Consider the following 20322-nt stretch of genomic DNA (forward strand, 5'->3'; position numbering starts at 1 on the left):
GCAGTGTTATATTTGAATTGTGTTTACCTTTTCTTTCATCCAATCCTCAAACTCATCACACTCTCTGTAGAAGGAGTATAGTTTAATGGCATCCTCCAAATATCGGTGTCTGGCTTTACTTAATTTGCATAATCTCTTGTATGTGTTGTTGATGGTCAGTTGTCTCATCTCAACATTGTCTTTGTCAAAGTGAGCTGCCTTCTCTCTGCGGACTGAAAACAAAACATGGTGGTTACTTAATATTTGTTTTCTACAGATTTGATGAGGAAATGGCAAAAGTTTGATAGTTGCACTATTCTAAATTGGCTAGCACTGGTAGTTGGATAAACTGACAATGCAATAATGTGGTGATTTTGAAAACATATCATATTTGATGTAAACACAATTCTCTGTACTCTTTGCTTAGACAAACTGTTTGGTAATCTGAATAGGTTGTTAATATGAACTAAACCTGTATCCACAAATCCTCCATATTTGGTAAATGTGGCACTTCCATATTTGGTAAATATAACACCTCCATGTTTGGTGGGTAATGCAACATCTCCATATTTGGTAAATGTGACATCATTAATAATTTTGACTAACTGATCACTGAGTTTATTCATGTACTAAACATATACATTATTCATATGCCTACTACAGTAACAGTAAATTCCACTTACAACTTGATGATCTAGCAAGAGAGGTTCCTGCTTTCCTCTTCTTCACCAATTCCTGCTTGAATTTAGTTTTCTTAACTTTCACTTTCTCTGGAACTTTTATTTTTCTTTGCACTTTCTTCTGAATGACTTTAGGTTCAATAATTTTGATATAATTGGCAGGTACAAATCCTTCTTGGCCATTGACTCTTCTTACATTCCACCAGTCTTTGTTAGTCTTTGAAACCAGCAACATTACCTAATAAATTGGAATGAAACAAGTGACATAGGTATGGGCTTCTAGTTTTTTTAAAAATTATGCAGAGTAAGCTTTTTGTGAAGACATGTTCCTCTTACTCCATCCAAGCTTATCACCTCTTAGCATATCTTCTGATTAATAGCTCGCACTATGGCTGCTTCCAGCTCAATGACTAGTACACATGCACGTCCTATATACTACGCAATTTCTTTTGGGTGGTTTTACCCAAGGATGCATTGCGGTGCAATGAGTACGCATGCGTACTCAGCAGCACTTTAACTAGGGTTAAATCAGAAAGAAACCAAGAACCCTACACAGGACAATACTTCACTGTTTTAATTGAATAATAGCCTTCATAAGTATGTATGTACATGTATGGTACAGACATACAGACAGGCAGAGAGACAGAGAGACAGACAGACAGACAGACAGAGACAGAGACAGAGACAGAGATAGAGACAGAGACAGCCAGACAGACAGAGACATAGAGACAGACAGACAGACAGACAGAGACAGACAGAGACAGTGGCAATGGGCATATGATCTAACTGATTGGCAACCACAAACAACATCTCCCCAGGTTTCTAGTTTTATCATAATATTCATCTCTCTTTCCCACTATTGCAAACCCAAAAATTACACTGGATATGAATCTAGAGCATTATCATACTTGCACAGATGTACATGTAAACAAAAGCAGGAATACAACAAAGTAGTACCCTTTGGACATTGCTACTGGCTCCTCAGATTGCCAATAGCGTTTTTTTGAATACTGAACTAAAACAGGGTTCAAATCCTGACCTCATCATTGTAAATGCTTCACTGACCTACAAATCATCTATATGTATTGCATTGTTCCTACTATGCCAAACTCTTTCATGAACCCTGTGAACTTTAGTCAAAGACTTCATAATGTCAATGATACAACCAATATATACCCTAAAGAGATTAACTGTACTCTAAAAAGATTTCTATCTGTTACACATAATTCAGAACACTGAACATTTTCATTGTTTCATTGTTCCTTACCTCTCCTTTAGGTACCTCCATGCCTTGTCCTTTGTACGCATACATAGCCTTCACTTGAGGGAACTTCTTTTCTTCAATGAACTCTTTCATTACCTCTTTTTCAATGATATGTGTTTCCTCAACATCATATGGAATATCCACTAATTCTGTTACATATTCATCATCATCTTTGGTTGGGGACATAAGTTTAGCCTGAAACAATAAGTGAATTCAGTTTTCAAAGAACTCTTTACAAATCGTTTTAGACTAATGGCTACTTTGACTACTGTCAAAAATTCTTATTACATGTACATACTAATAGCATGGTGAAACAATAAGTTGTGTGTAGTAACTACAGATTTAATGTAAAGTTGGTTGTTGACACCTGGGAGTACTATGTCTGGTATTTGTTTATAAGCACCCAGGACAAGAGAGATTATGACACAGATGGATTAAACCTATTTGAATAACTGTACAACACAGTGAAGAAATACCACTAATCATACACAATTTAATGTATGAAAGAGATTGCAATTGACCAGGGGTTTATATATTGATATGAAGGTATAAACACTGTAAAATCAGTGAAAGATACAACACCTAGAGCATATCTGCTAAAGCCTTCAGAGCAGTAATTATTTGTGTATTGGATTAGAGATGAAACAATCACTTTTTTTAAAAACATAACCCCCACCCCTCCCCACCCCCACATACAAGTACATACTCAGTTCTCATGTTACTGTCAAATGTTACTTACATTGGCAGCATCAGCTGAAATCATTAACTGTGCCTGTTCACCAAGTCGTTTGATGTCATCCTCATATGCTGCTATCTCTTCTTCCAATCGTTCATGTTTGACCAACAAAGCCTTGGCACCTCCTGTACTTTTGCCGTAGTCATCACTACATACCAGTGGCATTTTTTCTCTCATCCATGACTCCGCTTCATTGGCATCAGTATAATACTGCAAATAATAGGATATTTCAGTTATTGATGTTTGAAAAACAAATTGATATTTACTTGACTATGTACAAATATTGAAAACATGCTTGCTGTTTAACAAATACTTGGTAAGTAGTAACAATGGAAGTCACACCCCTCATATCATAATACTAGAATACTGTATGTAGTAACAATGGAAGTCACACCCCTGATATCATAATACTAAGTAGTAACAATGGAAGTCCCACCCCTGATATCATAATACTAAGTAGTAACAATGGAAGTCACACCCCTGATATCATAATACTAAGTAGTAACAATGGAAGTCACACCCCTGATATCATAATACTGTAAGTAGTAACAATGGAAGTCACACCCCTGATATCATAATACTAAGTAGTAACAATGGAAGTCACACCCCTAATATCATAATACTAAGTAGTAACAATGGAAGTCACACCCCTGATATCATAATACTAAGTAGTAACAATGGAAGTCACACCCCTGATATCATAATACTAGAATACTGTAAGTAGTAACAATGGAAGTCACACCCCTGATATCATAATATTAGAATACAGTAATGCTGTATTGTCATGGTTGTTCACTTGTCATATGGACAAGGATGAGGCATTATATAAAATTCCATAAATTTCAAATTCCAATACAGCACAAGTTACTGACATTTTCTAAAATAGAGAATTTTTCATTGACTTTAGAATGTGACTGTTTACTTAAAAAGATGTTATCATAAATTCATATGAATGCATAAAAAACGCAGCTTTTTATATTTACCTGATGTGCTTGGATAGCATCTTCCAGCCTAAATCTCCTCTTCTCAGCATATTCTTTGAGTTTGCACCATTTTTCTTTGAGACTGTCAATTCTTAGATGTATATCTTTACTAGCATAGTGATTTGCATCTATCAACTCTGTACCAGTGTCACACACAGCATCACAGATTCGTTCCCTAGCAACCATTTCTGCTTCTAGAGCCTGTGCACAAAGCAATGATTTGAATTTTAAAGATGACAGTGAGACTTGAAAACAAAAGAATGTATTCATATATCCAAACAGATTCATCAGCTTGGTTTTCTAGTCATATAGATTTAACATAAGTACATTTCCTATTTCATGATAGCATATATCAAACAAGTTGTCATTGTTGATACATTCTATATTACCATATTTCATTGTACAATAATGAAATGCAAAATTCATCTTCTGTAAATAGCTCTCAATGTCTGGTTCTTTTTTTTCCTTTTTTTATTTACCGGATGCTTTTTTCTGCTTTTTTCTTGGTAAATGTATTCACTTTCTTTCTTTGAACTTGTAATAAAGACAAGTTTAAAAAAATACAGCTCTCATTATTTTATTTTATGTTATCAATGTAGACATAGGCCTTACATTATAACATACTGTTATTAATGTCACAGAAATGAAGGGCCAGAAGACAAAAACAGTTCATGACAATCTGGTACAAATCATTGATATAGCTTACTCTGATTACATTTTGAAAAGAGTCGTTTTATTTTCTGTAATATGAATAGTTCTGTTTATCTCCAACAAAGACATGTGAATCACAGCTTTCTGATGACTACATGATGTACATAATCTTTTGTATTCTATCGTCAACACCCATTTAATAGTGAATTAGTTCCCTGGCACAGCTGGTTCATATCCACAGTGTCATATTACCATGTCTTTCACTTCATTGCAGACCTGCCCAAATCCAACTCTGCCAACATAGTAGTCTCAAAATGCCTTATTTCAATGAGTCTAGCCTCACCTGATGCTTCTGTTGCATAGAGATTACACTACGCAGATCCTTTCCAGTCACCATAGATTTGGCAATCCGTTGTTTTTCCATCAACCAGGCTTCCTCTTCCTCACTATCTCTGAGGAACTGATAGAATTTCATGGATTCTTCTAACCTGGCTTTCCTTGCATTACTCAGATCAGTCAGCCTATTAAGACAATAATAGAATATTTCTGTTGAAAAAAACTTAATTTCCAGAATCTGTCGCTGAGCAAACTGTCAAAACAAAGCTGCTTTTACTGCATGATATATATATATATATGTAATGTTTTCTGTGTTGACCATGGGCAATACAGACATACATCTGTGTTCTTTATCAATCTCTGAAATGGAAATTCAAAATGAATGAACATGGATGAATATTAATACGTGATTCATTACTATGGAAAAAGCTGCCTACTCAGTCTAACCCCACCAACCAACCAACCACCCCCATCCCTCCTCCCCATCCACCTCCCAAAGTATATACAGGGGCACCTGTGACCTTTGAGAAAAATAAATTCTCCTGAACTTTCTTCAATTTGGTAAAATATGTCACTTACACCAAACTGACACATGGCAATAAGAGTAAGGTGCAAAAATTGAATAGAATTCAAACTAAGGAAGGGATTTTAGAAGTAGATTGAACATCTTGTGTGACATCAATAGAGCAAAAGTGGAGAGATACAAGACTTTTCTTTCTAAATGTGGAGATTTATTCCATGATGTTGATGGTTTTAGAGTTTAAAGAAAAGAAACATAACAGTGATCTTTTTTTATTCTTCAGGCATACATTCTCAGCTGTCATTATTGACAAACTGTTTACATCTATGATCTAATGTGTTTTATAAAAATGTGTTTTATAAAAATGTGTTTTATAAAACCCTCAAATGTCTTTCAGCATGACAACTCATTTCATGCCGTTATTATCCTAATTTCTTTCATTTCAAAATAAAATCACTTGTATAATATAAAACAATGGTTAGTACTGAGTGTAGCAGCTAAACACACAATGGTATGATAGTGCTGTGGTTGTCATGGTAACATTATCAGCTTACTGTAATACACCTCCAGGTAGGACTATCAGCAAAATTCCACTTTGTCACATGACTGAGTACAACCCTTTATTCACTGACTACAATGAACCCTTTTTTTGTGAACATCAAGCAGGTTACAATTCTATGACAGCATTCACTATCTACTCCTAGTATACCAAAAGACAATTTTTCAGACAAAGAAACAGTCAAATAATAATAATGAATTCACTGTACTTTGGAAATTGGAAGGTACAACAACACATTTTGATTGGATGGGACAAGAAAACGGAACATTCTGATTGGACAAAGCAGCTCTATATGAATCCTGATGGGATAAGGGTAATGACTCAGTCACATGCAAATTACTATCTGCAGACAGCGCCCTCACTTGATCAAGCTCTCAATATGACGTATGAAGGATAAATATGAAAAGTTAACTTTTAACGCAATTAGAAAGCTTTTGAGAAAGTGAAAGCCAGCAGTTTTATCTTTAATAATGTCGATTTATGGGATTGATTGTTTATGACACAGCAAATTTATATGTCTATGCCTCTGCACTTCTAACAGAATAAAAAAGCAACTTCAAAATTGGGAATTTGAATCTGCCACAGTTGTTAATACAACTCACGCTTGTGGGTCATAATCATCTAAGTTCCAGTAATCACAAAAGACTCTGTAAGATACAGTTAGTTTAGTCATTACTGTGAAAGTAGGAAAGGCTTGTTAATTTTATTACAACAAATATATTAACAAAGTTTATTGCTGGTTAGTTCTATTTGGGGGAACTTGGGATACACAAATTAATACAGAAATATATTAAATGGGATAAATATTATAAAAGTACATCAATTTGTTGTCAAACAATGGCATTATAATATTATGATATAAACACATTAATAAAAGACTTACACAGGTACAAAAAATAAAAACAATCAAAAATTAAAATTATTATAATGAAATATAAATCATATATAGGGAAAAAATCTTTTGAGCAAAGTAAATAATATTTTCAGCATTCCAAAAGCAATAAGGTAAGAGAAGAGAATAATTCTTTTCATGCTCAGATTGTTTAGTTTTTGTAGTACAATTCGGAGTTGCCTGTTCTTGCCATCAAGCTCCAACTACAGTATATCAAATATTCAAAGTAGACTAAGTCACTTCTACAAATAGTATACTAGATTGTGTTTATCAAAACTACTCACATTTTGTAGGCATTGTTCAACTCCTCAACTTTGACTCGTATTGTGTCTGCCTCACTGTGATCATCATCTAGGAACTTCTCTGCTGTGTCATTGACCTTCTTTAACCTATGACCCAATGACCCAATCAATGTTTCCACAAGACTGTGTCTCTGAAGAAGATCTTCTACACCAAACAAGTGTTTTCCATAATCTTCAGATTTCAAACCAACCTGGTGTGTATGAACCGATCCAAAATAGTTTTTATATGTATATCTTTCACATAGGTCAGACTTAAATCTGCCATATTAGGAATATCAAGTGAAAACAACGGGTCATTGCTGACGATAAATTGAGACTTTTGTAGTTATTTCAGGTTCAATCTTTCCAAAGCCTTGAAACAAAAGTTCAAATAATCTATCTGTAATATAAATAGATTTGATGATGTTGAGAGGAGGCAAACTTCTCCCCATCAATATCTCCTCAACTTTTCCCTCTGGGCAATTATACCCCTAAGCTATCTTTCAATGGTCTATTATGGATATACAAGTACATCAGTCTCAATTCTGTCTGCAGTGTTCGTTGTCAATGGTGATGGCATATTAGTGTTCACATTCAGCTGACATCAACTTTATATTAGCCTTGAGTCAAGTCATATGGGGATTTTTGACTATTGTCTCCTTTTTCACCTAGTTTCTTTTAAAGCTGGCATTCATTTGAATTTGTGTTGGGTTTTTAATTTGCTTTCAGTGGGTTGATGTCATCGTATTTACCATGTGATGTGATTTGAACCAATGAGGAGAAAGGATCAGTACAGATAAACATGATTACCATATTATGAATGTGGCTGTGTCTAATTTTAGGTTTCATACACAGTGGTTACCGAAATGTTAGGCGAGAGGGGAGACAATAATCCAAATCCCAACACAACTTGATTCTAGGCTAGCATCAAATACAGTCATGTCCACACATAATGGTTAATTCTAAGTTACCAACATATCGGTATTTGTGGTTAACATATACAACTTACCAAGTAAGCAGAATTGAATCAAGCAATTCACAACTACCATACCCATTCAAGTACAAGCCAACTGCCCAAGATTGGTTGATTTTTTAAATATTCATTCCAATTTGATATATTTTAGTCTTGTTGATGGGAAGAGGTGAGGTGGGGAGGGGGGGGGGGGGGAAGTATACTTAACACTTATATAAAACATTACACTGCTTAAGACTATGAACTGATCATAGAGAAATGGCTTGTAATGGAATGGGTAGAGTACATGTAAATGATGACAAGCAGCAACTACTAGTAATACATGTACAAAACATAAAATTTTACCAACAGACAAATGATTTGTTGGTTTTCTAAATAAGGCTATTTCCTGAATAGTAAAATGTCATATATTATCAACAATATTTGTCTACTACCTGTAACCATGTACATAATTCACTTTCTGATAAAAATGAACAAAGTCAGAACACAATATAAACATGGCACTTTTAGTTCATAATTTCATAATTCAGAAATACTAATATATGTCAAATCATAGTGTCTTTAGTTTATTGCCTATATCACCATAGAAACCAACATTATCATTTTTTGTCAGAGGCATAAATATTGCTTCTCATGTCGTGTCAAAGGTCACATATTTGACCTTTACAACAATGTACATGTGAAGCAATGAATACAAAATACTGCAAGTCACAGCATGAAAATAAATTGAACAAAATTCTGCAACAACACAATAATGCATAAAGATCCCATACACCATTTACTTGTAAAACATACAAGCTGTCTGCCAATACTACATTCACTGCAGCTGTGTTTGTGTATTATACAGTCACTACACCTGTATGCGTGTAATACATTCACTACACCTGTATGCGTGCAATACAGTCACTACAACAATACTTCAGGGTAAATTTGGGTGATGTAAGTACATCAGTATCCATGGCAACTAAAATATCTAAGTTTTAGACACTGCTCTTACTGAAAATCCATGAATTACTTTAAAGAGAAATATTGGTATAAAATTTGTTGATGAAAGAATAAAGAATTTTAAAGGTATGTGATTTGATGAGACATTGACATGACATCCTTTTTTATTACTGATTATTGAATTGTTTGTGGCTGGAATTTTGAAATGCAAGAGCAATGTACATGGGGTTAGTCCAATCAATTTGTGGTCTACAAATAAGTCTGAGGACAACAATGCCTTTTACACAATAGTCTGTTTAACTGTCAAATTTCAACAAAAGTTTGTCTTTTGTTTTTAAAAATACACAACTGTTGAATAGACTGCAAATGACATGTCAACTATTAAAATGAACATAATATTTGTCAATGACAGAATTGATTATTGATGCCAAATTTATTCATCACTGTGTATGGCAATATTTATTAGTATAACATCTGTAATGTTAGACTGGAGATGTTTGTTATATAGGTTTAATTTTTTACAAAAGAAGAACTCTCTGAATTCCATTTTGTCAAAATTTAGTTAACCAGATATGAAGAATACAACTGATCAGATCAAATTATGTGTTTTTTTCTAAATAGTGTACATTAGATATTTTATCTGTTTGTTAGCCCTGAAGGAAGGTTATGAAACAGGGGTCCTTTGCATTGATGGTTTACTATAAACTATATTGAATAGAATTGAATGAGACTAAGACTGTGGCATTAGGGTTGGATATTAACAGACAGGGTCAGACTGATAAAAGGGTTACTAATGTAGCGTTATAAACAATGCACAATCATTATTGTCCAATGTCCTCCATATTTATGCTCAAATAAACTTTCACATTAGTGTACAAAGTGTCACTATATTTTGACAAGTTCCCTTTAGTTTAGATAAAGTCGTTACATTTTGACAACATGTTCAAATTAGTGTACAAAATGTCACTATATTTTGACAACAGGTTCCCTTTGGTGTAGATAAAGTTGTTAAACTTTGGGAACATTAGTGTAAAAATGTCACGATAAGTTCCCTTAGGTGTAGATAAAGTTGTTAAACTTTGACAACATGTTCACATTAGTGTAGATAAAGTCACTACTGATGACAAGTATATAGATTATGTGTATCAGTGCAAGTATTTTTTGTGTCACATCATAAAGTTCCTGGTATATAATTTATGTACTTTTTTTCAGACATCAAACAGACTTTGTATTATGAGGCATTGCAAGTTGATTACTAGCCTACATCATGACCAAGGCAGGCATGAGATGCAAGACTTACAGCAGAAGAAACTCACAAAGAAATAAAAAGACCTGCGGGCTAGACTTATAGGGAAAGCAGTTAAACCAACCTTCATCTTATCCTAAATAATGGGAGGTATATATCAGTGAAAGAAAAGACATCCTTGTTAAAACACATGAACTCTACAACATAGACAAAGATGACACTATGACTGAGTCACTAAATACTGAAACATAATACACAGAACAAGAGAATACATAGATAACAAGACATTGTGTTGATAGTGGGTGTTGGTCTCAGGATCATTGCTGAATAAAACTAAAAGTGATCCTATGGTAATATTTTATGACATCAATATAAATTAACTGTCATAACACAATGTTGTCACATCAAATTACAAGGTGTACAATGTTGTCACATCAAATTACAAGGTGTACAATGTGGCTGTCCTGAGGAAAACACCAACTGTCACTTGTAAGTGTATGGACAATATGTACTACCATATGACTCCATCACCTTTAACTGGATTACTGTCTTAGCGTTAACACCACTATGCAAGTAGTATTATTGTATCAGCACATCATACAGACAATGGTTTTAATAAATATGTTAAGATAAACATTAAGATGAAACAGAGAGAAACAGATGGCCTACACATATGCACTCACTCATGCACACACACACACCAGCACACGTGCACACGCGCACACACACACACACACACACACACACACACACACACACACACACACACACACACACACACACACACACACACACACACACACACACACACACACACACACACACACACACACACACACACACACACACACACATGAAGAAGCAAGAATAACTAATAACTCTTTAAAAAAGCCAGTAAAAGGATAAAACAAGATAGCTCCGAATGTTAAATTTATCAACAGTTCATATCTCCACCTGATAGAATATGCAGCAATGCAATACAAGTAAGAAACCACCAATTACTAGTCTGGCATAGACAATACAGACTATACAGTCTACATACAAAGATAGGTACTTGTACAAAACAGACACATACTCAATATTGTGCTTACCTCAATTTCTTTGATTTCTGCATGAATGTTATCAACCTCTCTAAACATACCAATCAAATCAGCAATTCCCTGTAGTTGTTTCTTTCTCTGGTCTAGATCTATCAGTAAGTCTCCCCATTTATTATTTATTTGTTGTTCTCTGCTAATCACGTCTTCTTTACCATGGTAATTCTCCATCACCAGTTCATCAGCCATCTTTGATAAATTCTCAAATCTGTCTTTCTGCATGAAGGAAAAAAAAAGAAAACCACGAGGTTAAAATAATTCAAAAGTTTGAAGTCTCTTATTATCTTGCAATCCTTTCAATTGTAACAAAGTAAACATAAATTTTAGAGCACACACTTCTCTTCGTTTAATTCTTATTTTTAATTATTGTTGAGTATATAAAGCTGCTGCTGTTGTTGTTGTTGTTGTTGTTGTTGTTGTTGTTGTTGTTGTTGTTGTTGTTGTTGTTGTAATAACATATAAATCTGATCACTAGAGTTGTCTCACTGATCCTAATGATGCTTACCCTGGCATCAACATCAGCTATGATGGCTTCATGTTTCTTGGTGGCAGCATCTACAGACTCAGCATCTAATTCCTTGGATGATTCATCTACAACTTGACACATATCTGATAACCAGGAATTACGAAGCATAGCCTTGGAGAAAAACAAACAAAACTCATTAATTCCTCAAAATTAGCCACAAATTAGTTGAGTTCTACAATACAGTAACCATAGTTACAATGCTACAATATATCAGAAGAAAATCTGACATATTCATACAAATTATCACTTATTGTCTAAAAACTACAAGTTATTTAAAATATAATATTTCTCTGGGCTTACTTTTCTCTCAAACTTTTCTGCTAGCTGCTCCAATCTTTCTTGTCTCATGAGTTCTTCCCTCAGAGCTCTTTCTCTGCCATGTTCAGCACCTTCCAGTGCATCCCAAGCCTTCTCAATATCATTGAGAAGTTTGCCCTCTGGAGGCACATATCCTCTCTGTAGATTCTTAGCTCTCACTTTGGTCTGAATCTCAAAGAACAAGGCTTCAATTTCAGCCCTTTCTGCATACCTACAGACAGGTTGAAATTGAATAACATGTCAAATCTGTGGTAAACGCAATAACATTATGGCAGAAATTCTTAGATGTTCAGCTGATTATGATGAGAATGTTTTTGTATAGTCTCATATATTCATTTATTTGAAAAGTTGGATGTTTAAGATGGTCTATCAACAGTGTAACTTTGACTTACTTCGGTGGTTTTTGTTCTGTTCTGTATTCCTTAAACTTCAACATTTCACCTTGAATGCCATCTAAAGAGTTGGGAAAGTTTCTATCATTTAATTCTAAGATTTTCCCCTGGATCCATGTCAGGAGGTCAGAGGTCAATGCTTCATATTCATCTTCTTTGTTTTCAACATCCATCAAATCATCTACAATCTAAAAACACACATATAAAATGGTAAGGTCAAAAATGGTCAAACAAGATGTAAACACAGACATAAAATGGTGAGGTTGTCAAACAAGATGTAAACACTGACATAAAATGGTAACCGTAGGTCAAACAAGATGTAAGCACAGACATAAAATGGTAACCGTAGGTCAAACAAGATGTAAACACAGACATAAAATGGTAACCGTAGGTCAAACAATTGACAATACCTTTCCAATTCTTTTACTTCCTTTCTGTTCTTCTTTCATTTTGGCAAAGCAATGATAGTATGCTACTACATATGTCATGATTGATTTCTCATCAGGTCTTGGCACGGCAATATCTGTAATAAAATTTGTACATTTATCAACTTGGTTAGCCTAACTATGACTGGCTTTTTTCAACATATATGAATATCTTAATTTTTATAAATGCACAAAAAAATTGCCAAACAATTTCATAAAAGTATGCATGACTGAATGTTCATCTCTCTTTCTGGCACCAGACTCTTTGATACATTCCACAACCCTGCCCCCAACAACATAAACCTACAATTTCTTACACACATTTTAGTACATATTGTCTAATAATCGACATTTTTCTCAAGACATGATTCTAAAAAAGAGCAAAATAATCCTCATAATGTACCTTCAACCCATTTCAAGTTAGATGTAGTTAACTAATTCAAATGTTAACTTGTACAAGCCTAAATACTATACACAGAAACATCTCATTACCTTCAGCATCCAAGAGCCGTGCAATGCCAAGTTTTTCCTCAGCAACATCAAATGCATTGTTTAGATTTCCAATTGCATCTTTTGGGTTGAGTCTGTTGAATCTGATCAGATCCGGCCTAAAACAAAAATTGAAAGAAAAAATCTCAAAAATCATTGAAAAATCTTCACTTTTGTTCAAATTATGCAAAGATTTAATAACACAAAGACTGACTTGATATCGTACAACATTTGATGTTTTTGTTTATTGTAAGACAGGATCAACCCTGTATACTATTTTGATTGTAAATTTTAGAATGACAGTCAAGAGAATCTTATACCAGACTTTCACTTCAAAATTCCAGACATATCTACTCTCCTAACCCATTATCTACAAACTAACTGCCAATATTTCACCATTATCTACAAACTTAATGCCATTATTTCTTAGAATCTACCTGGCTGTTTCTTACCTGTGAGAATGAATGAGAGCATTAAATGCCAGGCCATCTCGCCAACTTGATGTAAAGTTGTGGACATCAACATTAGGATACCTAACATTGCATAGAAACAACAAAGGAAAACAGAAAACATTACAATTTGATGAATTTCTCTGTCTGGATGGAAGTTTCAGGTTCAATATTTATACATTTATCTCCTGTAGAATAGACAATTCATTATTTATTGCATTTAGGTAAAATTTAGGTAGTTTTGGGCTGGGTACATTTTATAAGCAAACAGAGAGTACTAACATATTTTTTATGAAATGAATTTTACAACCATTGTCAACATAGTCAGTGTGTGACCAACACCCAAGTAACCTTGACAACAAGGACAACTAATAGCAAAGTAAAGTATTAGCATATAATACAGAGGACTTGAACAACAAAATACATACCCAGCTGTTTTCCTCTGGCACCATATAAGCAGGGAGTCCTTAGCAGATCTCTGGCCAGCTGTCTCCTACAATTAGAAAGATATTTGTATCATTAATGGTACTGAAAAATAACAGCTGAGAATAGGATTTTTTTATTCAAATATTACAGTCAAGTCTGTAAACAAACAATCACTATTTATTTGTAGCATCACAATGTTATTCTGAATATACAAATAAATGTACTAAGAATTAAAGATGATGTCTTTTCTAAACTTGACAAAAATATGCATTATGATTAATTTTACTGCATGTAATTGAAACAGATAGTTTAATTCTTTCTCTTGCTGTACCCATTAGTCATTACATTTAAGGTAGTTATCAATCTGATTAAAATCTGATGTAGTGTACATGGTGCAATTTATTTTTGGCTGTTACGTTTACTGTCGTTTGTTCTTTTGTAAGTGCTCATAACATATATCTGACACAATACCATACGTTTTCCCGTGCTACATGAGAGCACCGAGTGAATTCACTCAACGAATGAAAACATGTAATGCACCAAAACATACAGGTACAGTACTTTGGAGCACTCTGTTCAAAAAGAACATGAGCACAGAGTGCAGACAACGATGTTATTGTTACTGTTTGGTCATTCTCTTTGTTTCAATTTCAAATGCTGTGTGTTATATCGTAAGACGGATTCTGGTTGGCTTGAAAGTATAAGATTGGGTTCGAGAAAGTCTATGGTATTGTGTCAGATGTATGTAATGAGCGCTCACAAAAGAACAAACGACAGTAAACGCAACAGCCAAAGAGATACACTACATCGGATTTCAATCAGATTGAGGTAAAATAAACAACAATTTTGGCATGTCAGCAGAAGATTGAAAGTGGAGAGTTACGATTCAAACTGCAATAAAAAAGTGATTTGGTGATTTTTCAAAAGTTTATGAAGTGTGAGAAGTAAGATAAATAGAAATATGATACTTACATCATCATCAAGTTCAACTTCTTGAATTTGAAATCTTAGAATAATAGTCCAAATCAAACCTAGTATAAGTATAGGATTGCCATCACAGATATCTTCAGCACCGATACTTTCTAATCGTACCTAAAGTGTAATCAAATAAAACGAGGATATAATAATCCAATTTAAAATGAAACTTGTCTAAAGTCACTTGTCACTGATATTCTTTTTTTTGTCAGATTGTACATTTCTAGAAAAAGTCATAAAGACAGTTTATTATGACCTCTGACCTCTATACTTGCTGTCAAGACAGGGCAAGAGTAGGTTAATTGTCTTGCTACTGATTTTTGCCAACTGACTACTTAATTTGTTGATTATTTTTGCCAACTGACTACTTAATATGTTGATTATTATGCTAATTATTTTCCTATCATTTGCTGATCAAATTGAGTCTTCTTTAATCTGTTTATTAACTTTGCTTTGAGATGGGGTCAAACATTTCAACAGTCATTCTATCACAGGGTAAAAAATGATACAACAGGATACTGGCAGGAATGCTTTGATCATCTCATGGCCTGTGAGTTTGGCTTTTGGTATCCATGTTGACCAGGGTAGCCTATCTCAGTGGTTCATCAGTTTTGAGAGTTTATAAAATCAACAACAGATGGTGTAGGAGAGTGTCTGTATCAGATAGCTTAGATAGTGCTTTACTAGTATGATACACGTTTTACAAAGGTCATGACATGGCATGGTAATGACTTTTCAACTGCATGGACTATTGAATTTGTACTTCAGTTGAACCTCTATTAACCTGTCATCATATCATAGGACCAGTTTGAGAACTACACAGGTTAAAGGTCCTAGTCTAGGTGATTTTACTTTGCATTTCAATGTTACCATAAGTCATGGTTACTTATTATTTTACTAGGTTATCAAATACAATGATAAGATACCAGCACAGCAACCACTTCACCTTTGCATCTATAAATAGCAACCATGATATCATGAGTGCATGTGACATTGATCATTGAACAGCCACTATGTATTTGACCTTCTCTAAGGGAACCCCCCCCCCCTTATGTTACTGTATACATCAAAGAAGTCACTCTAATGTATTAAATACACAGATATTTGGCAGTTTTCAAAAATGTAAAGCCACAAATGGCCCACCATGCATGTGGACTTCTCTTTTACAGGTTTCAAAATGCATTATACCTGTAGTGTAGACGTTGCTTTAGTAGGGAGTTAACTTTTTGACTTAGTATATTTCACAGTTACAAAATGATGGCTGGTATGTCATTTTAAAATACAAATAAAACACAGACTGAATTAAATGTACTCTGATAACCTATGATAGATCAGCCATCAGCAAAATATGTATCTTTAGGAGTAGCAGTATATTCCAGGATACCACATTCTTGCTAGCCAGGCCATGGCTACAAAGACACCTGTTGTTTTGCCACCATCTAATGACTAATTTAGTAGTTATTACACATGTCCACCTGTATTTAATCAAAATGAACTTCTATAGAGAATAACATTCTTGTAGTGTATTTTGGATTTCAATGGTCTATTGTATTGCAATGCAATATATCAGGACTTATGTATACCAGAGTAGTTAGGCTGTGATAGATACCACATATCAGGACTTATGTATACCAGAGTAGTTAGGCTGTGATAGATACCATATATCAGGACTTATGTATACCAGAGTAGTTAGGCTGTGATAGATTCGATATATCAGGACTTATGTACAGCAGAGTAGTTAGGCTGTGATAGATTTGATATATCAAGACTTATGTATAACAGAGTAGTTAGGCTGTGATAGATACCACAAATCAGGACTTATGTATAACAGAGTAGTTAGGCTGTGATAGATACCACATATCAAGACTTATGTATACCAGAGTAGTTAGGCTGTGATAGATACCACATATCAAGACTTATGTACAGCAGAGTAGTTAGGCTGTGATAGATTCGATATATCAGGACTTATGTATACCAGAGTAGTTAGGCTGTGATAGATTCGATATATCAGGACTTATGTATACCAGAGTAGTTAGGCTGTGATAGATTCGATATATCAGGACTTATGTATAACAGAGTAGTTAGGCTGTGATAGATACCACATATCAAGACTTATGTATACCAGAGTAGTTAGGCTGTGATAGATACCATATATCAGGACTTATGTATACCAGAGTAGTTAGGCTGTGATAGATACCATATATCAGGACTTATGTATACCAGAGTAGTTAGGCTGTGATAGATACCACATATCAAGACTTATGTATACCAGAGTAGTTAGGCTGTGATAGATACCACATATCAAGACTTATGTATACCAGAGTAGTTAGGCTGTGATAGATACCACATATCAAGACTTATGTATACCAGAGTAGTTAGGCTGTGATAGATTCGATATATCAGGACTTATGTATACCAGAGTAGTTAGGCTGTGATAGATTCGATATATCAGGACTTATGTATACCAGAGTAGTTAGGCTGTGATAGATTCGATATATCAAGACTTATGTATACCAGAGTAGTTAGGCTGTGATAGATACCATATATCAGGACTTATGTATACCAGAGTAGTTAGGCTGTGATAGATACCACATATCAGGACTTATGTATACCAGAGTAGTTAGGCTGTGATAGATACCATATATCAGGACTTATGTACACCAGAGTAGTTAGGCTGTGATAGATACCACATATCAAGACTTATGTACACCAGAGTAGTTAGGCTGTGATAGATTCGATATATCAGGACTTATGTATACCAGAGTAGTTAGGCTGTGATAGATACCATATATCAGGACTTATGTATAACAGAGTAGTTAGGCTGTGATAGATACCACAAATCAAGACTTATGTACACCAGAGTAGTTAGGCTGTGATAGATACCATATATCAGGACTTATGTATAACAGAGTAGTTAGGCTGTGATAGATTCGATATATCTTGACTTATGTACACCAGAGTAGTTAGGCTGTGATAGATACCACATATCAAGACTTATGTACACCAGAGTAGTTAGGCTGTGATAGATACCACATATCAGGACTTATGTATACCAGAGTAGTTAGGCTGTGATAGATACCATATATCAGGACTTATGTATAACAGAGTAGTTAGGCTGTGATAGATACCACATATCAGGACTTATGTACACCAGAGTAGTTAGGCTGTGATAGATACCATATATCAGGACTTATGTATACCAGAGTAGTTAGGCTGTGATAGATACCATATATCAGGACTTATGTATACCAGAGTAGTTAGGCTGTGATAGATACCACATATCAGGACTTATGTATACCAGAGTAGTTAGGCTGTGATAGATACCAAATATCAGGACTTATGTACACCAGAGTAGTTAGGCTGTGATAGATTCGATATATCAGGACTTATGTATACCAGAGTAGTTAGGCTGTGATAGATTCGACATATCAGGACTTATGTACAGCAGAGTAGTTAGGCTGTGATAGATACCATATATCAAGACTTATGTATACCAGAGTAGTTAGGCTGTGATAGATACCATATATCAGGACTTATGTACACCAGAGTAGTTAGGCTGTGATAGATACCATATATCAGGACTTATGTACAGCAGAGTAGTTAGGCTGTGATAGATACCACATATCAGGACTTATGTATAACAGAGTAGTTAGGCTGTGATAGATTTGATATATCAGGACTTATGTATAACAGAGTAGTTAGGCTGTGATAGATACCATATATCAAGACTTCTGTATACCAGAGTAGTTAGGCTGTGATAGATACCACATATCAAGACTTATGTATACCAGAGTAGTTAGGCTGTGATAGATACCATATATCAGGACTTATGTATACCAGAGTAGTTAGGCTGTGATAGATACCACATATCAAGACTTCTGTACACCAGAGTAGTTAGGCTGTGATAGATACCATATATCAGGACTTATGTATACCAGAGTAGTTAGGCTGTGATAGATACCACATATCAAGACTTCTGTACACCAGAGTAGTTAGGCTGTGATAGATACCATATATCAGGACTTATGTATACCAGAGTAGTTAGGCTGTGATAGATACCATATATCAGGACTTATGTACAACAGAGTAGTTAGGCTGTGATAGATACCATATATCAGGACTTATGTATAACAGAGTAGTTAGACTGTGATAGATACCACATATCAGGACTTATGTATAACAGAGTAGTTAGGCTGTGATAGATACCACATATCAAGACTTATGTATAACAGAGTAGTTAGGCTGTGATAGATACCACAAATCAGGACTTATGTATACCAGAGTAGTTAGGCTGTGATAGATTTGATATATCAGGACTTATGTATACCAGAGTAGTTAGGCTGTGATAGATACCACATATCAGGACTTATGTACAGCAGAGTAGTTAGGCTGTGATAGATACCACATATCAGGACTTATGTATAACAGAGTAGTTAGGCTGTGATAGATACCACATATCAAGACTTATGTATAACAGAGTAGTTAGGCTGTGATAGATACCACATATCAAGACTTATGTATACCAGAGTAGTTAGGCTGTGATAGTTTCGATATATCAGGACTTATGTACAGCAGAGTAGTTAGGCTGTGATAGATTCGATATATCAGGACTTATGTATACCAGAGTAGTTAGGCTGTGATAGATACCATATATCAGGACTTATGTATACCAGAGTAGTTAGGCTGTGATAGATACCATATATCAGGACTTATGTATACCAGAGTAGTTAGGCTGTGATAGATTCGATATATCAGGACTTATGTACAGCAGAGTAGTTAGGCTGTGATAGATACCATATATCAGGACTTATGTACGTCAGAGTAGTTAGGCTGTGATAGATACCACATATCAGGACTTATGTATACCAGAGTAGTTAGGCTGTGATAGATACCACATATCAAGACTTATGTATAACAGAGTAGTTAGGCTGTGATAGATACCACATATCAGGACTTATGTACAGCAGAGTAGTTAGGCTGTGATAGATACCACATATCAGGACTTATGTATACCAGAGTAGTTAGGCTGTGATAGATACCATATATCAGGACTTATGTATACCAGAGTAGTTAGGCTGTGATAGATACCATATATCAGGACTTATGTATACCAGAGTAGTTAGGCTGTGATAGATACCACAAATCAGGACTTATGTATAACAGAGTAGTTAGGCTGTGAT

At 34.7% G+C, this 20322-nt stretch overlaps 1 protein-coding gene across 8 annotated transcripts in view; it reads right to left on the reverse strand.

The window, feature by feature from the left end:
- The window catches only part of LOC144453445 (spectrin beta chain-like), an 84737-nt gene that overhangs the window by 41437 nt on the left and 22978 nt on the right, over positions 1 to 20322 (reverse strand). For 7 of the 8 annotated variants that reach the window (XM_078144743.1, XM_078144744.1, XM_078144740.1 and 4 more), the window contains exons 4-20: positions 15140 to 15259; positions 14170 to 14234; positions 13745 to 13825; positions 13296 to 13411; positions 12789 to 12901; positions 12379 to 12566; positions 11969 to 12197; positions 11648 to 11779; positions 11137 to 11358; positions 10170 to 10181; positions 6885 to 7093; positions 4637 to 4814; positions 3643 to 3843; positions 2663 to 2869; positions 1927 to 2118; positions 663 to 897; positions 28 to 212 (exon numbers count right to left, since the gene is read on the reverse strand). In XM_078144743.1, the coding sequence (XP_078000869.1) occupies positions 28 to 212; positions 663 to 897; positions 1927 to 2118; positions 2663 to 2869; positions 3643 to 3843; positions 4637 to 4814; positions 6885 to 7093; positions 10170 to 10181; positions 11137 to 11358; positions 11648 to 11779; positions 11969 to 12197; positions 12379 to 12566; positions 12789 to 12901; positions 13296 to 13411; positions 13745 to 13825; positions 14170 to 14234; positions 15140 to 15259 (2685 nt within the window). The remainder of the gene's footprint in view (positions 1 to 27; positions 213 to 662; positions 898 to 1926; positions 2119 to 2662; positions 2870 to 3642; positions 3844 to 4636; positions 4815 to 6884; positions 7094 to 10169; positions 10182 to 11136; positions 11359 to 11647; positions 11780 to 11968; positions 12198 to 12378; positions 12567 to 12788; positions 12902 to 13295; positions 13412 to 13744; positions 13826 to 14169; positions 14235 to 15139; positions 15260 to 20322) is intronic. The other variant, XM_078144742.1, reaches the window with a different exon arrangement.

Source organism: Glandiceps talaboti, chromosome 2, assembly GCF_964340395.1.
Source record: "Glandiceps talaboti chromosome 2, keGlaTala1.1, whole genome shotgun sequence".
Lineage (NCBI taxonomy): Eukaryota > Metazoa > Hemichordata > Enteropneusta > Spengelidae > Glandiceps > Glandiceps talaboti.